Raw genomic sequence first — 15,328 nt, 5'->3', positions numbered from 1 at the left:
CAGTCTGAACATATTTAGGCTTGAAATTAGATGGATTTTGATCATTAGGACCACAGGATTCTGGAGCAGCAATTCTGTGACAACAGTGGGGTGTGGATCCCAACTCACTCTAGGAAGAAACTTGAGAAATTAATTTAAAAGATGACACAAAGGTTCCTGATGGATAACATGCTAAGTGTCACTTGGATGGCCCTCAGTCAAAGCTGAAGAGCATTATGTTGGAACGTAAAATCTTTCTCCCTCCAGACATAATTTTTATGTGAATTTTAATATGCATTGAAAAGTATCTGCTTTAACTGAAACTATGAGGCATGCTTTGATCCCAAATACTTTAAATCATCTTTATAGATTGGAACATAGATAGTTTTAAAAAATAAAAGCTTATTGAATCTTTATTATGTTAGAACAAACATACAAGCTTACGTTTCTTAGTGGAGGTGATATATGCTCATTTGTCCTTGCACACATGTGCACGCACCCACACAGAAACCTGGAAGCCTTTCTCTGTTTTCAGGAACATTTACCAAGAAAAATTTAAAGCTGACTGAACTGAATAAATGATTCATTTGACATGTCTTCAGTTCGTAGCACTTAAAGTGATATCATTGGCTTGAGAGAGTGCTTTCACACCTCTGGGCCAGCAGGTCACAGGTTCAAGTCCTGGCTGAGGAACCTGGAATTTCTCCATTTTTAAATACTTGTGTATTGTGTTGGCCAGATTTACTACTGAAGATGTTCGCTTATTTCCCAAGTTAGGGGCATTCTGAAGATTTGTAACACATGTTGAAGAAGACCTGGGGATGTGAAAAGCATTATCACTGGAAGAGTTTCACCATGAATAGGTTGGATCATAGAACGGATCATTCACTGATCTGTGGTTTCCTTTTACCTTGTTTATACTCCCCTTGTATTTGAGGACCAAGATGCTGCGCTTAGAAAGAAGGAAATACAGGCCTACCACCGCAAGTTACACATTTGCAAGTCCCTGCTAAAACAAATTCACAGTTTAATAAAAATAACCTCTAACTTTTGTATCCCAGCTTGTCTTGAAAGCACTTCCATTTTTCATGACAAGATTTAAATGTCCTGTTTAAATAACATCCACCATAAAACCAGCAGGAAGACAGAGAACTTCTATAAGAATTGATCCTTAGAAATGAAAAAGAAATCCATCCTTTCATCAGCATGAAAACCTAATCTACATAGTTGCTAAGATTTCTAAAAACTACTAACGGGTGCTTGATCAAACAAACCCCACTGAAAATGACACTTAAACATTCAGAGCCTGAGACAAAAACAAGTAGCACCCATTGAAGTACTGCAACTGAGCAACATCTTAACAACAGTAAGACTGATAAGTATTTTGATCGCGACACCAAGGAACGAACTCAAAACACTAGTTCAAAGTCCTGATCAAAATAGTGCAAACATGAACTGTAGTGATGTGATTGAGTACATCTTACTTGCACAAACAATTTTGTGGGGCAGGCCTTCTTGTCATTAAACGAAGGAAGCAAAGACCAATTGTTTTCAATTACATTGGTTCCAACATTATGATCTTATGATATCATCATATTACAGATAAAGGCTTTCACAGATTGCATCCAATACCAAAATGTTAATTACTGAAAAGTATTCTCTCGGGGCTCATTGTGTTGTCAGGCTGTACTTGCCCAAAGAATGTTTAGTAATTATCCTTAAAAAACCTCTGTGTTATTTGAGGTTTGTCATTTGCAATCTGTAATAATTGACCAATTGAGGAAAATTAGAAAATTGGATACTTTTGGTTTGGATAACAAAAGCAGAACATCCTTTCTTCATTGTACCCACCCGAAAAAAACCCTGTTGGATGATGTGCCTTCAGAAGTTCTGCTTCCTTTGTCAATTTACTGTTAGTGCCCTAAGACCCAACCATCTCCATCCAGAGTCCATGCTCTAGTAACTGGCAGCAGGACAGGCACCGATGGGTTTAGCAGCTGCGTCAAAGCATCCATGCCACAAAACAGAGCAACTGGCTAAGACTGAAAAAAATCTGAAATCTAAAATAAGGCCATGTACACCTCATGGCAACCTGAACATGAAGCACCTGAATTATCAACCTGCTGAGCCTCCAGAAGCTCCTGTGAGACCCTTATGGGACTGGAGTGGATTTTAGACAAGGTGTATTGTTACAGGGTACAGGAAATTTGAAGGGAGGAGATAGAAGTAACAGCTAGAAACTACTGAGTAAGGTGGTGTGCTGGGGTGTATTTAGTTTAGGGAGACTGCCTATCTTTGTATTTGTAAAATGATCATCTCGGAGTTTGGTATTGCAGTGCAGTACCACCTTGGCTTCAGTAACGTCTGTGGGTGCTAGGAAGGTGGATGTATGTGCCCCAGAACGAAAGATACGCCTGCCTGTTAAGGAGGGTGCTTTCTCCTTCGGTAGCTGGCTGCCTGGAGAAGTTTTATTCTAGAGAACAGGGGGTAAGGTAGGACTGGAACGCTGCAGTTTTAACAGATGTTTTACCAACTGTTTCTTGAGGGTGGGGGTACATTACTACATCTAAAGCAGGAACTTGGTGGTGGTCTGACTACTAAGGTAATGTCATGAACGCATTCTTAGGCAGCTGTAAAGGACACCAGCATTCAGTTTCTCAGCCTGCTTATTTGTGTAACAGTACACATACCTTTTTTACTCTAGTTTTAAATTCTAGTAGTTTGTGGGTTTTTATGGAACCACTTTATGTTTAGAAGATCTGCAGAAAGGACAGTGGTAGAACTCCAGTCAGTAGGTGTTACAGATGTTCTGTGGGACTAGGAGTCACATAAAGAACTGCTGAAGACTGACATTGTACTTGAACTTTATCTCCACCTTAGCGTTTGCAGAGCCCTGACTAGAACACTGAGGGTAGTGGGCAATGCAAATCATCTGGGGTGTTGTATAATGTAGGATTTCTCTGGGCCAACTTCACTTTTTCTTTTATATACAGAAACCCACATCTGTGCTGGTCCTGCCAGTTTCCTTTTCCATCGGGAAAGAGAAATAAGCACCCTGAGCGTTAGATTCCTCTGGCCTGTTCTAGACATCTAGTTTAGGATGAGATGGAATCCTAGAAGTGGTTATGTCTTTCCATGGACTAAAAAGGGACACCGGATGACTAATTCAGGTGCCTACACGTAGTTGTTTAATTCTACCCCTTCTGGCAGAACAGATTGTTTGGATTGCATTTTTGTTGCAGGGAACTCTGTGTACCCTTTGTAAACGTTATGAGTTAGTTCTGGGCTGAGCTTCTATATTATGAGAACACGGTGTTCCCTTCAAGTTCTGGCTAATGTCACTCATGAAGATCTGGAAGTATGGGGAAAACCAGTGTGTGTAAAGGATGAGTTTCCATCTGTCCTCTTCTGAGATAGTAAAGATCAGCAGGTAGGCACTGGATTAATTTCTGGAGACCACTGTTCGTCTTTCCATTTAGGATGGCATTGTGCCTCCTTCCTTTCTGGTAAGGACTCGTGAGAAATGGATTGTCTTGTGGGCTCAAAATACTACAGTGTTTGGGCCCTGAATATTCAAAGTCTTACCCTTAATTGTGCAGATTTTTGGCTGCCTTCGTTTCTGTTGATGCAGATTTTCAATGCTTTTTCTGAAGTTTAGGAGAGACATGCAGAATAGCCTTGGAAGGGTATTTCTCATGAAACCTCACATTCCAAGTGTACATGGGAGTCAGCAAGCCATTTGCAGAGTTGTGACAGAAACAACCTGACTTTTACTACAACTTTTACCAAGCTACCTTGAGCAGTAGGAAAGAGAAGATTGTTTTAGGAAATTTGAGCAGCATTAAGTTGAGGAACAAAAGGTGAATACCAAGAGGTTTTGAAATAATCAGATTGGTAATTACTGCAATATTAACAAGAGCTTTACATCCACTGTGAGCTTTTCCTCAGCGATTTCATTTAAAGTATCTCCGTGTGAAGATATCAATATCCTTCTTAACTCATTAAAAAAATCCTTTTTCTTTAGCACCAAGAGTTGCAGAATATATGTGAATGCTGTCCACTACAAACCTCAGCATCTGTTCATGGAAGATGTCAACGAAATTATCGAAATTGTCAAATAGCACAATCTAAATGTAGAGCAGAAATATCTTCAGCTTTGGTTCACAGATGATGCAATCTCCCAAGACAGCATAAACTTAACCAATTCAGACTGATGTCCAGAACCTCTGGTTGGGAAGGGACCTATATCACGTGTAATAAATGCTTTCTTGGCTTTGTCCTTCTCTCCAGTGATTTCTTCCATGGTGAAACTGTTGCATTCTTAAATGATTTGAAAGAACTGCCTTGGTGTTGATAGCTTTGGCTCCTTTTTTGTGTGTGGTGGTGACAATTCTGAGGAGCTGGAACAGAAATAAAGCTTGCGTTATGGGCAGAAGCTAGGATTGGCTGTGGTGCAGTTGTTTCATGGTTATGTCAGGAAAAGCTTTTTTATATAATATTTTGCTTTAAATACATGAAATACGGAATAATTTTCCTGACTAGAGAATGTAGGATTTTTAGGCCTCCAGATACAAATAAGGCCTCCGCAGGCTTGCGCAGTTACAACAACTGTATGTGCAAATTAGATGCACATTTGCACAGCTGCACTTGTGCTAACGAGCACCTAAAAGCCAGTCAGCCTATCCAATTTATGTTGCCTTGTCTCTGTCAGCCTAGCTTTCACCACCAATTATGGCTAACATCTGTGCCAGTACGCATGTGCATCTAGCTGTAACCCCCTAACACGCTTGTTTATATGCACACATCTGACTTCAAAAAATGTCCTTTGCATTTTTGGAAGCATACATCAGCTTCCTTTTATAATAGCTGTCCTAAGTTATACAATGAGCTGTCTCAATGCTTCATTTGCAAGTTATGAGAAAAACACATGGAGCAATGTAGACTAAATTGTATTAAAAACACAAGTCTTTTTTTCCTCTTGAACTGCAGTTGTATTGTCCCTGATCACAGCCAGGACATGAGCGAGCAGAGAAAATAAAACCATATAGAAAAAGGTTTTATCGTTGATTGTGAATTACAGAAAATGAATATTTATTTTTTTCCTTTATATGAAAGATTATTTTGAAAGTGAACATTAATTTCTGTGACAAGTAAAAAATTTTTGTCATTCAGGGGTAGTTACACATTTTCCCTTGCTCTCTGCCCCCTTACCGCCTTCTTGATCTAAGTCCCCTATTGTCATCTCCCTAGGGCAATATCATGCTGCTCTCTCATTTGTATACTTGCTGGAACTTTCTGTGCACCAGTCATGCTTTTACCCACAAATCCTACGGCACTCTGTTCGTTTGTTTCCCTTCCCTGGAAAACTGTGACCAGCATACAGCACAGTGACCCGAAATACACTATTTTTCATTTGAACTGTAGGAACATAGCATAGCAAGGGGAAAAGTTTAAAACAACAGAAATTGTCCATACGCATCTGTCATGCTGTAACTTGTTCTGTCCTCCAGAGGGGAACTCTGATGGGTTCGTTTTTCTCAGGCATCCACGTCTCTAGTTTACCTTATTTCAAAACACCGGGTCTCATGATCTTTCCAGAATGTGGCCCCCCGAATACCTTTCAGTCTTTGTACTCTCCTCTCTGCCCACTCTTTTCTACCCTGGAAAAAAAAAAAGACAAGCTCAGCAAGGTGGCACAGGTAACTTGCCGTTGTTATTGGTCCTGAATTTCTACTGTTGGCTTCTTAGGTGGATTGCTGTTGCTCTCCTAGGGTTTATCACCTGAGCACCTAGTAACTGAATCAACACATTACAAAAGACAAGAGAGAAGCTCTACGCTACTTGGACAACTAAATAGAACATATTAAGAGAGTATTATAGGTAATTCTAAATCATCACAGTATGTATCAAAACAATGACGTAAATTACATATCAGGAGAACAGGTGTGTACATTCTGAAGTGACTTAAGACTATTTAAATGTTCTGTGAGCTTTTTTATTAAAGCTGTACACACAAATAATGTATAAATTATTAAAATATTAGAGTGTATTAACAAGTGGTTAATGAAGCATAATAGACTTCAAGAGGTTAACAGATTATTACAGTTGTATGTGTAGCCTTGTAGAAGACCTTGATATAGTTACAGCTCCTTGTAACAAATACCAAGTTTACAGTATGCCCTAAAAGAAACACCAAGTTTATAGTATGCCCTAAAACAGCTCTTCATCATTTCGTAGCCACTAATTTATTTATAATGAGACCTAAAAATGCAGGCATCCAGAACTTGACTGGCAAAGGACCAGTGTGGCAGGAAACAAGCTTCTATTGTCAACATTTCTTTATTCTTCTTTAGATAATAAACAACTTTGCATTGGCAAATGTGCAATATAAAACAGTCTTGCACAATCTTCAAACTACCCAGCTCTCGTGTACATGAGAGCTCCAGCTCTATGGATTTTCAAATGTTCCGACTGCTTCCTTCAGAAGAGAAACGTCGTTTCTACTACTGCTATCACTAAGTGCAAAATTAGCACCGAGTAATCTGAGAAGCCCATGTCCAGGTTCTGTCCAATCCTTTCCATCAGATCACATTCATGTGGGAGAAATAGTGATCCCTCAGACCTGCTTGCCTTGTCCTCTTGCAGTTCACCGACTGTTTTTGTGTGGTGGTTTCTTCTGCACAGGCCAGACGAATTAGTATTTTGCGGTCGAGCACAGATTTCCTTTGCCAGAACGTTTGTGTGCATCTGTGAGAAAGTGCTTTTACGCTCCTGCACAGCTTTTCTCTGTGTACGTATCAATGAAGGAGTCGGTCTGAGATGACAACCTGGCTGTCCTCAAACGTGGATGTTATCTGGGGTTAGATGTGGGGAAGGAAGAATAGAGTGTTTCTGGTCCTATGACACCTCTTATAAACTATCCTCATTATCATAGTATCTCAGGGAAAAGCTGTGCATTAAGGGATGTAAGTAACATTTGCTATATGCTGTTTATTTTCTCATGCTGGCTTTGTTTCACGTGCCATGGGATGTCTCTCTTGGGCAGTGTACTTTTTCATCTGGGAGAGGAGAGGGCTGTTTGAATGTAATTATTACTGTATATAAATATATTGTGAAGGATGCATGTCAGAGGAAATCACTTTGCACTTGAAGCAGAAGGTGGTGAGATTTACAATGATTTCTAAGTTCTCCGGGGAGTTGATTCTGCAGACTTGGCCTGGCACCCGTGACAGTTCTGGATGTGCACAGACAAGTTTTGCCTGTACTGTACAGTCTTAGGCTCTCAAAGAGCCAAGTTGTTGACCACAGAATTCAAACAGATTTTCTGAACACTTTGTTGTTCTCAGTACAAAATAAAATTGTTCCAGGTGGGGGAGATACTACCTGTGAAAATAAAATTACAGTGCTGGGCAGCAAGTGAGGCTGTGCTCTGCACTGTCTAGAGGCAGTCTGGATTTATCCAAGTATTTGCTGTCTGGGACAGTTCTACACAGCATGAGGTTTCTGGCTGCATAACCATCTGCAATTCTTGGATTTTGTATCTGCTTAGGGCTTTTTTTCCTCTCTTTCTCTTTTGGTGGTTTTCTTTCCCGTCCTCACTTACTCTGCCCGATTCTCAGAACACCAGGCAATCTTCACAGAAACAGATGCTAAATAGTCTGTAGCAACAGTAAAGGAGCACCTGGATTGCTGTATTTTAACAATGTTTCTATTTTCAAATAAATTATCTTGTATATATTTTAGTAAATGGTAATAGAAAGAGAGGTGACACAATAAAACAAATTAAAAAATCAAACTCTGCATCAGCATTTCAGACATGGACTCTGACACCAAATGAAGAGCTGCTTTGGTCTGCTTCAACTTGTGTAGTCTAGCCACTGGAGAGAGGCAGAAAATCAGAGTGTAACTATTTCTCCTGTGCATTTCCCCTTGCTCTTTGAGGTTCACAGCCAAGGAGACTTTGAACAGCACTCATACGTAAGCCTGTGGTTTGAAGATACAGTCTGCAGATGAGTGGGGGCTATTTTAGAAGGATTTTTCATCCTGTGATTTCTGCAGGTTGGCCGACAGTGCCAGAAATATGGCCCCACCTGCTCCAGTTTGCTTGCTTTGGGGTGGCTGCGGCTAACGGCCGCTGTGGTCTGCGATAGCCTTTGTTCCACCAGAACAAGGAGCGCCCTGGAGAGGGACACATTGGCAGCGGGATTCACAGCATCCCTCTGCTCTTGCTTCCCTTGCAGGCCAGAAGAACCTGACCCATAACTTTTTGTACAGTTATTGACTCAAATCTATCCCTGGTGTTATCCCTCTTCTGACTTAATAGTCTGTATTTGGCTCATTAATGTTTTAATGACATTCTTCTTGAAGAGAGAATGCTTTGTGGAAATTGCAGATTTATGGTGTTTCTAGGAAGATAGGTTTATTTCCAGCTAATATGAACCACAGCTCACTGGGACTAATGTAATGCAGCCTGTGTTACAAGTGTGATTAGTTTTATATCCTATTTTCTTTCCCCCCTCAGAGGATTATGCCCAGCTGTGCAACATTCCGGTTCCAGGATCTCGAAGGCCATATGGACAAGATGCTTTGGTTAACTTCGAGGAGCACTACACTCCAGAAACTAATCCATACTTTGTTGAAGACCGTAAGCAAGTTTCTCTGTTATGTAAAATACTTGAAATGAGGCTTGTAACTTGGATTATTTCCCTGTAGCTGGCTTCATTCTTCTGTTTGCTTCTGAGTAATGTGGCCTATTTATGTTTTAGTTATTCCTATGACACTAGCTTTCAGTCAGGTGTTCTGGTTCAAGAGCCAGTGTTGTATAAGAGTCCAGTTGGGCTCAGAGGACAATATCAATTTTTAATATAGTGAAATAGTTTGTGCCAAGTGTACTAAATTTGTATTTACCAACAGATTTACAGCTAAAGGTCAAAAAGGATTGCCAATTTTCCTCCTCACAAATTAATTTTCCTTGGGAGCATGGGACAGATTTCTTGGGAGTGCATTTAGTTTTTTTTAAAAAAAAAATCCCTTTACGCCAGCTTTCCATGATTTTCCAGCAGAATTTATATGGGGGAAATGGAGACCGTGCAAGTCGTTCTCGCTCGACAGAAAATGTCCAGCAGAGTGTGATCAGAGAGTATGCATGCATACAGCCTTCAGGCTAGATGGAATGGTGTGCCAAGCAGGGTGTGAGGGATTGTATACAGCATCTCAGTGGTACTTGAGGAATACCAGGGTTCTTTACAGGTCTGGCCCAGCTCACTGCTAAGACCTGTGGGAGAGGAATGCTTACAGATCTGAGCATCTTCCTTAAAATCAGCCGCCCTGTACAGCCCAGTATATTTCATCACAGTTTTAGAGAAGAAAAGTGGAGGTATCAGAAGGAACTGGTAACTTCCCGTGCTTTATACATATGGCCTACAAGTCGCCACTACGCTCTTTACCAAAGTGCTTCTCCTGTACAAGGAGTGATTTTTAAAGTAAGAGTAATAGGTCAAAACAGGGCAGGAGGATTACAGCACCCAATTAGAAGGGTGACACACATTTCTCGCACACATTGCACTTCATACATTTATAACGAACTACACAAATCAGGTTAATGAGTTCATTTCTATTTAGCATCTAAATGACCTTCTAGCTCTACACAGAATTGTAATATGTCTTATTTCTTTATATCCAGATGATTTTAATTAAACAGTACTGAGTGTTGATGTTTAATTGAAGTGTCACACAGATGAAAACTACCAACACAATGAAGAGCCCAGAAAGATGGCTGGGTAACCAATGTGATCGATAAAATACTGTGATCAATGAAATACTGAGTGGGAAAGAAGCACTTCACAAGTTACAAGCAGTGGTGAATAAATACGATAAAATTGTGGACAGTTTTGAATCCATAGCTGAGTCCACTCTCTTGGGGACAGAGACTTAACAGCTCATGTGTCTTGCTCCCATCCTATCAGATACAATGGCAAGCAAATGCGTAGGAAACCCCCAAAACACAGCTATATGACTGTGTCCTGACGAGAGGCATATTCCCCTACAGATACAGTTGCCACATGTCTAGGGCATCAGAGACTTCAGGGTCACAAACCTGCTGCGGTCTGTATGAGGAATACAACTGTACTGCCCATCCTGCGGCAGGGCCACAGACTTCAGTGTAGTATTTGTCACCTGTGCGCAAGCATCTTCTACAGAACCAAACAGGCATATTAGAATTACAAGCCGGGTCCCATCCAGCTGTTTTGAAGTACAATATTTTGTGAAGCAGAACTTGCTGTGAGTGATAAATATTTTGGGTTTAGCTAGTTAAAATTACAACATATTGTATTTACGAGAGAAGAGGGGGAGGGAAAAAAAAAGTATATAGGCATGTACATATGCTTATGTACACACATATGTATGTACATACGTACTATATGTCAAACAAATTATGTCTTTATTTTAAAAATACCTGTGTGTTGGGGGAGCACATTTCCCTTTCTCGGCACTGTTTGTTTTCTAAATTAGCAAAGGTCTTCACTTTAAAGGACCCTCATAAGCCCTGTGCAAGCCCTATTAAAGGACTTGAGAACATAATGAAACTTGGTCAGGTTTGTTGCTACATTGTTACTATACATCATGACAGTCTGCTCAATATCCTCAATACTATTGCACCAAGATGTGATTTACTAGGTTCGTAGAAAAGACTGTAATGTTCCCCACTTAACATACACTTGTATACATCCTATGTATTATATACGTTCTTGAGATGTGGCGTATGTTGGCAAGTACTTATGTCATATTATGTGTTCAGCGTCTCCAGAATTTACTCAGCGTATAACTGACCGGCATGATCCTTAGTAAGAATCCCACCATGCTAGAGAAAATCCAGGACAGAAACAATGTATGTAGTCACAGAGAGGGGGAGCAGAAAGGACAGGACAGAAGTCAAATGGAGGATGATGCAGAAAGGGCAGAGCAGGAAAGCCAAAGCAGGACAGGAGAAAAGAGGGCCTCAAGAACCAAGGCAGGAGAGAGTAAATATAAAAAGACATGAGAACAAGCACAAGGAAAGGGAGACATTCATACTCCTAGGTAGCTTTGCAAATCTACATGTCACAACTGTTGTAACAATATAAATCAGTAAACAGGTTTTAGGTAAACCAGTGGTTTGCTTGTGGAGTCACTATATTAATGATATGTTACGGGGCAGATGGGGAGATGTATCCTACTCTATTCCACTTCAATTTCCCCTCCATTTCTATGCTATATATTCATTATGCCGGTAAACCTATCACTTTCAAATGTTCTCAAATTTTTCTCAAAAGGCTTTTTGATGTGATGGGCTGCCATCTGCAGTCCTGTTATGTCACTTCTCCACAAATAGAAAGCTAGTGAAAAAACTTGTGCAGGACTCACAGGAGCAATTAATTCAGTCCTAGAGAGAATCTCTGAACATGTAAAAATGTCAAATAATTTTGAAAGTATAAATCCTTTCTTACACCTACTCAAAAAAGCCCTAAGATGGGGAGCACAAAAGGCATTGTACAAACCACTGAATACAAAGACAACTCTTTACCTTTGACTACTCACCATCTAGAATTATGACAAGGAGCAACTGGTAGATTATAGGTATTTGTGCTGGCACCGGTCACTGAAGTACAAGCCAAAGGGTTGTTAACCAAAACCACAACAGGAAAGCAGTCTCTGATGTCTTCTTACTTTCCTTAAGGCAGTTGAGATTGACTCTTTTTTTTTAATATGTTTTCTTCTAGTTAAATTAGAATGCATCTCTTCCCCCTTACACACACCTTATTTTTCTACAATAGTGTTTTAAGGAACTTTTACCCCAAACTGCACTACCGCTTCTTACCTTTGTTTCCATAAAGGTTGATACACATAACAATTCAAATAAAAGGTGCTATTTAGAAAACACTGATTTATCCTTTAAAAAAAATACTGTCAAATTACACAGTTTCCTTTACCAAAAAAAAAGTCACAGATTTTTAACACAAATTAAAAACTTAAGAGTTCACAAAGTTATTCAGTTTTCACCTTGAAACATATCACAGCATTTTTCTAGTGCATTTAAATCTCCAGATGGTGTAGATCGGCTAAAGCTGACCTATTTTCTGCAAAGTCAAGTCACATTCCAGTAAACTTCTGAGAGAATTTCAGACTCTCGCTATACATTTGGGTATACTGATTCAACAGCTCTGTAACTTACTTGTTTGCAATTCTTTCTCCACCCAGGTTTTCTGAACAGCTTTGAGGAGTTACAAGCAGAGGAATGTGGTATTCTGAACGGATGTGAAAATGGCCGATGTGTAAGAGTCCAGGAAGGCTACACCTGTGACTGCTTTGATGGTTATCACCTGGACATGGCCAAAATGACTTGTGTTGGTGAGGATAGCAGATTACTACTTCTTCTGTTAGTCTGTCAGTTTACTCAGCCACTTGACCTAAGGAGGGGCTGGAACAAAGGGGTTAGAGATGATCACCTCAGTTGTAGTAAAGATGCCAACTTTGTTTGATTTACTGCAAAGGCAAGTAAATATTGTTACAGAAACAACTATGTTGGTGTTCCTCAGTTCATCTTCATCATTACAGCTGCTCTCAGTTAAGAGCCTAGAAATGAGCGCGCACACACACATTTGTGTAATGAAGCTTAAACTTATCTCAATAATTTAACACTAATATATGGAACAAATGTTTTTCAAAGACTTTAGTGAGCTGAGAGGATGGAACTGGATCCAGAGTAGAAGAGTAATTTTAGGAGCAGATTTTCAGAGCAGTTGAATCACCTAAATATGGAGATAACCACTTGGCCCCTGATTCTCACTGATTTCAGCAGTCGACAGACTCGACTATTCCCCTCACTCTCAAAGTAGTAAATCTGCACAACTGCTAACCAGGACATCTAATCACTGTGTCTTCAATTAAAGCAAGAAAACACGGGAATGGCAAGTGTCAGTGAGACGATGAAGCAAAACAATACTCCTCAGTGTAGAAGCCTAGTAGAGACCGTGCATGGGTATTTCAATTTAAGGTCTGTACTAACCTTGCTTAGCATTATGCTTTGTAAACCACAGCTGAGGTCTCCCAGCTGTATCATGATAAGCTTGCTGTGTAATCCTTAGGACTTTATGGCAAGCTGGCCTCCTTAGCGAGAAAAGATGGAGCTCCTCTGTATTTCAGGCCAATGCTGCACAATATTGAGTGTAGGTAGTTTGCTATTCACAACTATTTTGTGACAACACCAACAGCTCCTAAAGTATTTTATTTTTTAAAATACAGATATCATATTAAGGACTTGGGAGCTGCTTTCTTATAAGCCGCTTTTCAGTCATGAGATAAAAACCTGTAAGTGGTTATTAAATTTTTGTTTTGCAGCTTAGGCTGAATTTGGACTTGGTAATCTAAAAGTTCAAGGCCATTTAGTACACTATTAATTTCCTATGATAACTTCCACCTGATCCCAGCTTATCTGTTACAGCTTTTGACCCAGCCTAATTCCACCCGATCTGAACTGAAAACAAAGTTTTCAGTGTATTCATACAGCATGTTCTACTCCTTACAATGCTGGAAATAGATGAGTTTTACCTACACACCAGACTTCAGTACGTGTCTTTTGATCTCCCCTTTTTGCAGATGTGAATGAGTGCAATGAGCTGAACAACAGGATGTCTCTCTGCAAGAATGCCAAATGCATTAACACGGAAGGTTCGTACAAGTGTTTGTGTCTCCCAGGGTACGTACCTTCAGACAAGCCAAACTACTGCACACCACTGAACTCAGAACTAGACAGTGAACTGGAGTAGAGGAAAATCTCCATATCCTAAGCCCATATACTCTGCACTGTATAAAGAAAAGGAAGAAAAGTATTTAACTTGAGAAGAGAAGGCACCGGAGTAGCAAACTTGAGGGGGGAGAAAAGCATTAAAATGTGTCAAAGGTGAGACATGATGGGCTGATTGTATATCAGCTTCACTGAAGTGACAGACCAAATGGACACATTACTCTGTATGAAAGAAACAATCAAGTATATAGTGTGTTCATAAGAAAAAAAAAAAAAAGTCTTTGAAAATAAGCAAAAACAGTGCTGTTATTTTAAACAGAAGAGCTTTGGTTTTTTGGTTTGTTTGTTTTTTTTTTTTTTTTACTATTGCTTGATTAATTTGGCATTTAAATAGTGATGGAAATATTTCATATTACTATGTCATTTTTTGATTGTTCAGTTCCTTGCCTACTGTTTCTTTTCAGACCTTTTTTCTGATCAGTACAAATTCTATGATACAGATACTCTTAGGCCATTTTATAAGAACTGTTACACAGGGTAATGCTCCTCCTTCTCTGGAACATAGGTCAGTGACTTTTTTTTTTTTAATTTGCTAGTTGTCTGCCCTGTGGAGCAGGCACCATTTGTTTTCAAATGTTTATATACCTTGGCGAAAAGTGCTTATATTCATTTTGTATTCTGTATGGTTGTTACTGCACTTAAAGTCTTTAGAACCTTTCTTGCCAAGTTCAAAGCTGCTAGTGGACAACATTGGATTCCTTTTGTACATTAAAACAAAAGATTTTAGCTCACGTCTGTATTGTAATGTGTAAATTGAACACAAGAGAGATCTTGTATGATTACCCTAACATATTAAAGCTGTATATTAAAACTCAATAAAATCACCTTTTTTTTTAGAAAAAAGCCATTTACTAATTGTAGGCTTTTTTTTTTTTCTTTTATTGGTGTCTCTGTTACAAGAATCAACCCCTCAGGTGTTTACAGTGCTAGAATTAATTTACATTGCAATCGTTGTAGGGAGTTGTCTGGCTGGTTTTTCCTTTCCATGCTGTTTTAATAAGACCAGACTCTGAATTAGTTAATGCCTGAAGTTAGACTTCCAGAGGGAAGATTTCAAACACAGACCTACAGAAACTGTTTGACTTGGAAGCTGATTCCCATGGAATTTTTCTTCTTTCCTGGTTTAGGCGTGTTTCCCACTAAATCTGCAAATAAGGCTCTTCAGTATGATGGCCTGGTTTTCAGAAAATACTGAAGAGAAGGGGGAGAATTTCCTTTTCTTGAAGAACTGTACCTTCCCATCAGCTCTATTTTTCAGTGGAAGGAAAGAAAGAGATTAGGAGACTGACAGATGTTTCACTTTGACCTTCTACAGAGTGAAAGAGTTTGCTTTGGAAATCCTGAAACCAGTCCTTTTGATATTTTCCAAATGTAACATTTTTGCTGTGTCTTTTAGACCTGCCCTGCATTAAAAGGAAAAGGATAACATGAGACTTTAAAAAGTGAGTTAAATTGGGTCCAATTGTCCAAAAATTAGATTTTTATTTCTCGTTTCACCAAAAAAAG

At 39.5% G+C, this 15,328-nt stretch overlaps 1 protein-coding gene across 1 annotated transcript in view; it reads left to right on the top strand.

The window, feature by feature from the left end:
* LOC104161878 (latent-transforming growth factor beta-binding protein 1-like) overlaps positions 1-14,664 on the top strand; it is a gene marked incomplete at its 5' end in the record, with an annotated part of 47,705 nt that extends 33,041 nt beyond the window's left edge. The window contains 3 exons of the mRNA XM_009700455.1: positions 8,501-8,623; positions 12,217-12,366; positions 13,615-14,664. Of these exons, the coding sequence (XP_009698757.1) occupies positions 8,501-8,623; positions 12,217-12,366; positions 13,615-13,784 (443 nt within the window). The remainder of the gene's footprint in view (positions 1-8,500; positions 8,624-12,216; positions 12,367-13,614) is intronic.
* Positions 14,665-15,328: the final 664 nt, after the last annotated feature.

This window comes from Cariama cristata, unplaced genomic scaffold, assembly GCF_000690535.1.
Source record: "Cariama cristata isolate BGI_N322 unplaced genomic scaffold, ASM69053v1 scaffold3280, whole genome shotgun sequence".
In the NCBI taxonomy this organism is placed as follows: domain Eukaryota; kingdom Metazoa; phylum Chordata; class Aves; order Cariamiformes; family Cariamidae; genus Cariama; species Cariama cristata.
The sequence above is the reverse complement of the archived record's forward strand: the minus strand, read 5'-3'. Positions and strand labels throughout refer to the sequence as shown.